Source organism: Hemitrygon akajei, chromosome 25, assembly GCF_048418815.1.
Source record: "Hemitrygon akajei chromosome 25, sHemAka1.3, whole genome shotgun sequence".
In the NCBI taxonomy this organism is placed as follows: Eukaryota; Metazoa; Chordata; class Chondrichthyes; order Myliobatiformes; family Dasyatidae; genus Hemitrygon; species Hemitrygon akajei.
In genome coordinates, this window is record NC_133148.1 from 32,066,080 (window position 1) to 32,075,819 (window position 9,740).

At 45.5% G+C, this 9,740-nt stretch overlaps 1 protein-coding gene across 1 annotated transcript in view; it reads right to left on the reverse strand.

Annotated features, from left to right (window-relative positions):
* LOC140716496 (heterogeneous nuclear ribonucleoprotein L-like) overlaps positions 1 to 3,894 on the reverse strand; it is a 42,039-nt gene extending 38,145 nt beyond the window's left edge. Inside the window, exons 1-2 of the mRNA XM_073029280.1 lie at positions 3,768 to 3,894; positions 1,501 to 1,622 (exon numbers count right to left, since the gene is read on the reverse strand). Of these exons, the coding sequence (XP_072885381.1) occupies positions 1,501 to 1,622; positions 3,768 to 3,809 (164 nt within the window). The 5' untranslated portion in view covers positions 3,810 to 3,894. The remainder of the gene's footprint in view (positions 1 to 1,500; positions 1,623 to 3,767) is intronic.
* Between the last annotated feature and the right edge of the window lie 5,846 nt (positions 3,895 to 9,740).

Here is a 9,740-nt window from a genome sequence, read left to right on the forward strand (position 1 = left end):
CTTGAAAGGTAAGAGGGAGAAGGCAGGAGAATAGGGTTGAAAGGGAAAATGGATTAGCCATGATGAAATGGCTGAGCAAACTCAATGGGCAGAATGGGCCAATTCTGCTCCTATCTCTTATCATCTCATTACTTCCATGCTTGAATTTAAAAGCACCACTGAATCAATCAAAACTACCCAATGCACAGATGACTCAAGTTACTGTCTCATCCAGCAGACTCTGCAGGGCCATGCCAATAATTCACATAAGTGTCAAGACGGACAATTTGCTGAAACATTTGGTTGGGGGTGAGGTGGGTGTGTAAAGTAACCATCTCCCACTGCAGAGAATTTCCAAATGGGCCAAGCTCAACATCCTAGACAAGAAACGCAAGCTTCAGGAAATTCACTAATTCAGGATTCTCATGCCTGCATTAGAAAACTACCACTAAACAACCAGCAGTTGCTGGACTGCACACTACAAAATGGACCTTGTACTGAAGCACTACCAACTGAAATCAGAATCAGGTTCATATCACTAGCATTATGTAGTGAAATTTGTTGTCTTTGCAGCAGCAGTACAATGCAGTACATTGAGAAAAAAGACTGTGCAAAGTATGTGTAATGCCCTGGCTCACATTTTTACTGTTAATCAGTATTTTTACTGTATGTATTTCATTTAGCAGTTCTGTAGGAGCAGTCTGTTTGGGTTATTGTTGAAGATAAGGAATGTGTTCCATCCAATTAGGAGGAGGTTTTCTTGGTGAGGTTGGCCTTGGGTTTTATTTTGGTTCAGCGGGAGATGAAGGGAGAAGACACTGGGAGGATACGACCCGGTGGGAGACACATCTGTTGGAGATGGATTGAGAACGACGTTCTGAAGGCAGCGTATGTTTTCTCGTTGACCGAGGGCCCAGCGTGAGTGTCAGAGAAGTTCAAGATGAGCTCCAACTTGTGCACATTTAACTGCTTAATTAACATGGGCCCTTTTATTTTTGTTTTTCTTTACTCTAAGATTTATAAATATAATTCCTTTAATCGTATGCAGCATACTGTGTTATTTCATGGCACTAATTTATAACAGGACAGCAAATTACAAATTATAAACTTACATACAGATATAAAAAAAGTTAAATAAGTAGTGCAAAAATGAAAATAATAAAATAATGAAAATAATAATAATAATAAAAGAAGTGAGGTAGTGTTCATGGGTTTAATGTCCATTCGGATGGCAGAAGGAAGAAGCAAGTCCTGAATCGGGGGGGGGGGGGGGGGGGGGTGCGTGTGCGCGCGCGCCTTCAGGCTTCTGTACTTCCTTCCTAATAGCACCAGTGAGAAGAGGGCACGACCTGGGTGGTGGGGGTTCTCTAACGATGAATGCCATCTCTTTGAGGCAATCCTCTTGATAAGTAGTGCTGGATACCAAGGAGACTACTGCCTATGATAGATATTTTAACAAAAGATCCACCATTATCATGGTACACTAGACCAGGATTCTATTTCAAGTCATCTACAACATACCTGATGTTGCCAAAATCCTGAAGAGCCTCCATGAGGTCCACTTCCACAACTCCATCTAACAGGCCCCGGACATGTACCACAGCAGATGGCATAATCTTATTGTGGTTTTCTGATCCACCATCCTGCAATGAAGATGAGTCCAACTATTGTCATGTCACTACTTCACTGTTAACTACTTATTTGAAGACAACATTTTCTTTGTAACCGAATTAACCATTCATTATGTGCTCATCCCTTTCAAAAGGATGAATTTGCTATCTTGTCCATTAGCACAGAAGACAATATATAACTTGCGTCACACACATCCCATCAATGGCTTAGCTGAACATATCCCATAGAATCTCAAATATAAATAACTGGCTAAACCGGATTGTACAAGCAGGACTAATCTTGGTGATAAAGTTTTAAGGGAATTGGCGAGTCTCAGGTTCCTGTAAATAATGGTTAAGGGTGAGTCTGTGTAATCTGGTTTGATAATGGCTGCAGTTTGAGCAGCTGTTGTCTCCTGACTTTTCACACCTTTCAATTTTGTGTTTAAATTTCAACTCTGGGTTAAGTACCGACTATGTCTGTAACTACAGTATGTTTGAATAATGTCTCACAACTGCTTCTCTGAGTGAAAATAAGGATGATAAACTTACAAAACCCACAAGAAGATGCCTCCTAACTTTTCACACCTCTTGGTTTTGACAAAAGGTGGAGATAAGGCAGGACATTCTTTATATTCCTTTCTTAATTTTCGTGAAGTCTCTTCTCTAAATTATTAAGTTCTCCTCTATTTGAGTAGCCGGAATGTCTATGGATCTGACTGTTCTTTTACTTTGAGATGTTAAAATCAATTTGTCCTGCTGACTCCTTGTCTCACTTGCAGGACGTAACAATCTATACTCTGTTTTCTGTCTACCTCTGCCTGATGTGAGCATTCGTGACAAAGGTGGTATAAAAAACTCTGTATCTCTGTCCTTAGACAGAGAGACTTCGAGTGTCAGACTCTGTGAGTGCAGATGGAATGTTCTCTCTCATAGCTTGCTACTAATAAAGGCGGAAAAGAATTAACAGTGGTATTGTATCATTACATCAGGTTGATCACCGTTGACATTGGAAAAGGAAATACAATCTAATTGACAGAGGTGCTCCCCCTCACAAGTTAAAAAAAGCCCCAGAAGCCTTAGATAAAATTGACCAATATTCATCAAGGCCCAGAAGTCTTAGATAAGGTTCAAAGATTCATTTTATTGTTAAAGTAGGCATGTACAACATTGATATTCATCTTCTCCAGATAGCCACAAAATACAGAAACCCTGCGCTGAAAGGAAAACGAAAAACCTCTCAAACCCCAACCCTCCACTCCTTCTCTCGCACAAAAAATACAGATCACCCACCCAGAAGCCAGCAGTCAGATGGGCGAAGGAATTAAATTGACCAGTATTCACTGAGCCCCAAAAGTCGTAGTTAACAATACTCACAGCCCAAACTCACACTGAAAGTCAATTCATTACATCAGATTAAGAAACATCTAAACCACAGCCTGGGATAAGCCGGTAGTCAAATTATATTGGCCATGGTAGATGCAAGAAATTATTTACATGTAGTAATGAAATTAGCATTAAAGGTCACACTCAAAAGCAAAGCCATGCCCCTCAACTCAGCAGCTTATAAAAGACAGTAAAAAAAAATTAGACATTACTGAAATGTCAAGTACAATCCCTAAATTCTTAGAATGGGAAGAAAATCTGCTAAGGCGCCCCCTCATCGACATGCAAGGATATCCAAAATCCAACAATAGAAAGGGTCGGATTGGAACAATCTAGACCATGCAAATTATTCTCCTAAACGAGTCCCGTCCAAACCACGTTTTCGCATTCCCGAAGATCAACCTCACTCCTGACTTTTAAAAAGATGCAGCCACCGTAATTGATTTAACGTCTAAAGCAGGGAATGAGTTAACTGAAAAGCAAAAGGAAAGGACGAGCTAATTTCCCGATTTTAACGAATGCCATTAGTCGAGTCCGTTATCTAACAGCGCCCAGTAGAAGGCGGGCATCATGTGGGCTCTGTCCCATCCCCACCGCCGCCGTTTGAGCGGCGGCCCAGCGCCCGTCTGCAACTCGAGGGCCGCGGACCACCTGCTGCCACTAGGCCTCAAAGCCCCTTTGTTCAGCCCTTCGCCCCGAGTCCCGGGGGAGGGGGTGTAACACCCCGCCGGGCACACCCCGCTGCGCCGGGAAAACCTGCCCGCAGGAGGGGATACGTCTCCCTCCACTCACCCTGTCGAGCCTGAAGCGCTTCGCCTGGTGCCTGCCCGCCATTCCGCTCCGCAACGAAATCCCGCTCTCCGACCGCCGCCTTCGCACACGACCGAGGACAAAAAATGGCGCCCGCAAGCGGCCTCTTTCCGTCAGAGGTTCCGCCCCCTCGCCGAGGCCGGGGCGCCAATGGGTCCGACCCACGCCCATCATCCGGCATCCTCCAATCAAGTGGGTCGGAGGTCGCCCCTCCCCCTTCTGCGGGGAAACCGAATAACGCTTTTGGCGGCGCGGGTTTTCATTCATTAAATTCTACGCTGTAGTAAACTGGGGGTCGAAGATGCCTGAAATATTTTGGAGATCATCGTCGGCAGAGAAAGGAACAAGAGTTTGCTGGTTATGGCTGGAGGTTTAGAGGGATTTGGTGGGGGCCGGGAACTTGGGAAAATGAGTCTCTGTCCGGCGGTGACACTTCAACATTTTCCCAAGTTCCTGGCCCCCACCGAATCCCTCTCCATTTCCAGCATAGTCTGTTGTTTTTAGTTAAAAAGGCCAGGAAAGTAAGAAATAACTTCTGTGGGACAATACACCCTGAAACAAATGTGGATCCTACGGAGAAGGTAGAAGATTGGAGGCTGTGGAAGGAAGATCTCCACTGAAAATCAGTGGCTCAAAGTTCAAAGTAAGTTTTTATCAATAAAGTACATCTATGTCATCATATACAACCCTGAGATTCATTTTCTTGTGGACATACTCAATAAATCTATATAATAATAACTATATTATTATATAGTTGGCTGCTCCACGAGGCGAAGGAAGGGATTGCTGAACCTCTGGCTAGGATCTTTATGTCCTTGTCCATGGGAATGGTACCAGAGGATTGGAGGTAGGTGAATGTTGTCCCCTTGTTCAAAAAAGGTAGTAGGGATAGTCCAGATAATTATAGACCAGCGAGCCTTACATCTGTGGTGGGAAAGCTGTTGGAAAAGATTCTTAGAGATAGGATCTATGGGCATTTAGAGAATTATGGTCTGATCAGGGACAGTCAGCATGGCTTTGTGAAGGGCAGATCGTGCCTAACAAGCCTGATATTCTTTGAGGAGGTGACCAGGCATATAGATGAGGGTACTGCAGTGGATGTGATCTACATGGATTTTAGTAAGGCATTTGACAAGGTTCCACACGGTAGGCTTATTTAGAAAGTCTGAAGGCATGGGATCCAGGGAAGTTTGGCCAGGTGGATTCAGAATTGGCTTGCCTGCAGAAGGCAGAGGGTTGTGGTGGAGGGAGTACATTCAGATTGGAGGGTTGTGACTAGTGGTGTCCCACAAGGATCTGTTCTGGGACCTCTTCTTTTTGTGATTTTTATTAACGACCTGGATGTGGGGGTAAAAGGGTGGGTTGGCAAGTTTGCAGATGACACAAAGATTGGTGGTGTTGTGGATAGTGTAGAAGATTGTCGAAGATTGCAAAGAGACATTGATAGGATGCAGAAGTGGGCTGAGAAGTGGCAGATGGAGTTCAACCCGGAGAAGTGTGAGGTGGTACACTTTGGAAGGACAAACTCCAAGGCAGAGTACAAAGTAAATGGCAGGATACTTGGTAGTGTGGAGGAGCAGAGGGATCTGGGGGTACATGTCCACAGATCCCTGAAAGTTGCCTCACAGGTAGACAGGGTAGTTAAGAAAGCTTATGGGTTGTTAGCTTTCATAAGTCGAGGGAGCTGCAGTCCAGGTGAGGAGATGCCGGAGGCGGGGCAGCATGTCATCTGTGCTTGGTTGGCGGCTGGCTTCCCATCAGTGCTGCCCTCCCATGTTCAATCAGTGGAATGACAGGCTAGCTTGCGTGCATCTGAACACTGCCGGGAGACTGTACCAACAACTTGCAGGGCAAGTTCCTCAGGGTCTTGGACAATATTTTTTTTTTTGCGCGGCTGTTTTTTTTTTGCTTGCTATTTTGAATGTGCTGTGTATATTTTGCACCTTGGCCCCAGAGGAATATTGTCTCGTTCAGCTGTATCTATATGTGGTTGAACAACAATTAAACTTGATTTGATTTGATTTGCCCAGAGAGGTCAAAGCCTCTGTAGGGTAGAGGTAAGATTGCCAATTAACCAAAGGAACATCCTGTCAGCAGGTTTGATGACAGTGTTGAAGTTGATCCTAGTGGGTGGCACAAGATTTGGAGTTAGTTACAGTCACTGAGTCTTGGAACACTATGCCACATAAACAGGACTTCGGCCCATCTAGTTTCTGCCAAACTATTATTCTGCCTAGTCCCATTGACCTGCACCCAAGGGGCTCATCGATAGACTTCACTCGCCTCAGAGCTGAACGGGTTCCGCAGCTGTGGACTCACCTTCGGGACTCAGTCGTTCACCTTCCATGTGTCTTTTGTTAACTTTTTGTTAGTATTTGCGCCACTCGATCAGGATGGTCAGCCCCGAACTGACTCTGCAGCCGTGGCCCGTGGCCAGTGGCACAGCGCAGAACTGGCTCCGTGGCTGGCGTCGCCCGCCTCAGCGGCTCCGTGAGCCCCGTTTGCTTGCCTCAGGTTCGTAGATGGCGTCTAGGAGTTATCAATTTAAGATGCTTAAAACTGGGAGGTTCTGGCGCAGGCGAGCGCGAAGTAGGCACGAGATGTTTTAGAAGTGTGGTTCCCTTCCGATAACTTCATGAACAAACGTATTGAAACAGCCGCCATCTCCGAACCGCCTGAAGAGCCAAAGAAACGCGAGACAATAGAGTTCAAAGTTCAACCGAAGGGGTAGCCAATCAGGACCGAGGCAAGCGAAAAGGGTGGGGGGGGGGGGGCTGTATAAAGGCGAGCCCTCCCAGAGAGAACAACTGTGCACCGAGGTTGCGACCTCGACTGGTGATGAAACGTTAGCAAACTGATTGCCGGTCTCAGCGAGCACCGCAACATTTAGTCAGCTGCTTATTCAGGCCACACCATTTCCATATCCAACCTAGAATCAAAATAGAGACTCTGTGTGTCACAGGAGATTACCACGGAAAAATTCAAGGATATTCTCAATGCCTCTTTGATATAATGCAATATTCTCACTAACTCCTGGGACTCCCTGGTCCACGACTGCCCAAAGGGTAGAAATAGAATCTGGGGTGACACTGAGAACTTGCAATCTCTGTTCAGCTGATTTAAGCGCCAGATTGAATTGACTTCATTACTTACATCCTTCGTATACACAAGGAGTAAAAATCTTTACATTACCTCTCCATGTAAATGTGCAATTTATAATAAATAGTATGAACAACAGGACAGTCAATATAGCATAGAAATACAGTTGCGTCAGTGTGAGTTAATCAGTCTGATGGCCTGGTGGAAGAAGCTGTCCCGGAGCCTGTTGGTCCTGGCTTTTATGCTGCGGTACCGTTTCCCGGATGGTAGCAGCTGGAACAGTTTGTTGTTGGGGTGACTCAGGTCACCAATGATCCTTCAGGCCCTTTTTACACACCTGTCTTTGTAAATGCCCTGAATAGTGGGAAGTTCACATCTACAGATGTGCTGGGCTGTCCGCATCACTCTCTGCAGAGTCCTGCGATTGAGGGAGGTACAGTTCCCATACCAGGCAGTGATGCAGCCAGTCAGGACGCTCTCAGTTGTGCCCCTGTAGAAAGTTCTTAGAATTTGGGTCCCATATCAAACTTCTTCAACCGTCTGAGGTGTAAGAGGTGCTGTTGTGCCTTTTTCACCACACAGTCGAATGTACAGACAATGTGAGATCCTCGGTGATATTTATGCTGAGGAATTCAAAGCTGTTCACTCTCTCAACCCCAGATCCATTGATGTCAATAGGGGCTAGCCTGTCTCCATTCCTCCTGGTTCCTTCCACAATCAGCTCCTCTGTTTTTGTGACGTTGAGGGAGAGGTTGTTTTCTTGACATCACTCTGTCAGGGTGATGACTTCCTCTCTGCAGGCTGCCTCATTATTATTTGAGATGAGGTCAATCAGTGTAGCATCGTCAGCAAATTTAATTAACACATTGGAGCTGTGGGTGGCGACACAGTCATGGGCATAGAGAGAGTGAAGGAGGGGGCTTAGTACCCTGCCCTGAGGGGCAGAAGGGAGGGAGCCCACTCTTACCATCTGCCAGCAATCTGACAGGATCCAGCTGCACAAGGCAGGGTGAAGGCCGAGGTCTCTGAGCTTCTTGTCGAGTCTGGAGGGAATTATGGTGTCGAATGCTGGAATTAAGATGAACGAATGACTGGAGAAGTCAGGGTGTGTCGGGCCGGTGTACCCCTTGCTCCTCCACGATGTTTACTCATCCCTGCGCTGAACTGAGGCTGCGGCCTGCAACTAACAGGACCCTAGATCGGCTGCAGTAACGACTGGTTTCGTAGCTGTGGACTCACTTCTGCGAACTTCAGCTCTGAATGTTATTTGCTTACTTATTTGCATGACTTGCTTTTCTTTTCTGCACGTCAGATGTATGGTGGTCTTCCTTTAATGGGTTCAATCGGGTCTCTTGCTTTGGTGGCTGCCTGCGGGGAGGCAAATCTCAAGGTTAACAAGAAATGCACTTTGAACTTTGGATCAGAAACATGGAGTCATGAAATGTTGGCTCAATTAGGGGCGCAAACCTCCCCACCATTGAGGACATCTTCAAAAGCTGGTGGCTAAAGATGGCATCATCTGTCATCCAGAAGCGTCACCATCTGGTACGTTACCTCACAGCTGCTCACAGTACTCTAAGCGAGGCCTCACCAGTGCCTTATAAAGCCTCAACATTACATTCTTATATTCTAGTCCTCTTGAAATGAATGCTAACATTGCATTTGCCTTCCTCACCACTGATTCAACCTGCAAAATAACCTTTGGAGAATCCTGCACAAGGACTCTAAATACCCTTTGTACCTTAGATTTTTGAATTTTCTCCCCGTTTAGAAAATAGTCTACACATTTATTCCTTCTACCAAAGCGCACGATCACATAACTTCCCGACAGTATTCCATCTGCCATTTCCTGCTCATTCTCCTAATCTGTCTCTGTCAGGGGTTCCGAACCTGGGGTCCACGGATCTCTTCCTTTATAGTATTGGTCCATGGCCTAGAAAAGATTGGGGACCTCTGGTCTGAGTCCCTCTGCAAGTGTTTCTGAGGGATGCTAAGCCATTTCAAGAGAAAGTACCTTTTACACACTCTTGCCACTGCTGGTGATGCAGTTCCAAACATATAGTTTTCATTCTAAATGTGGATTTGTGAATTCATAATGCAGACATAAGACCACAGGGGCAGAATTAGGCCATTCAGCCCGTCAAGTCTGCCGCCCCATTCCATTGTCAGAAACAGAAGCACTTTATTACCAGTAGGTGAAACATATCACAATTGACTCTGGTTCAGTGCCAAACACAAAACACAGACAATACCATAAAAATCAACACAATAGCAACCAACAATTTACAAGACAATCGTGCAAACACCCACGAGCAATCAACAATTAGCACAAACGTCTATAATCAAACTTAAATAAATGTGAACATATGAACAGACTAAATAATTACTAACAGAATAAGGAAACTATTTAATGCAAGGGTTCCCAACATTTTTTATGCCATTGAGCAAGGGCAACCCCTGATTTAATGGAGGTGGTGCAGGAACACAACACCTGAGTTTTGAGTGAGTTTTGCTGAGAAGCCTGGCTGATTTTTTAATGTCTCTCTCAACCCCATTCTCATGCCTTCTCCCAGTAACCTTTGCTTCCCTGACCAGTCAAGAAGCTATCGACCTGTGCTGCAAACATACCCAATGACTTGGCCTCAACTGCCACCTGTGGCGAAGCGTTCGCAGATTCGCGACAGATTGGTCAAAAATGATCCTGGGAGAGAACGGCCTAACGCATAAGGAGAATTCGATGGTTCTGGGCCTGTACTTGCTAAAGAAGTTCTTTCTCATCTCTGTTTAATAGGGACGTCTTATACTCTGAGGCTGCGCCCTCTGGTCCTGGACTCCCCCACTGTAGGAAGCATCCTC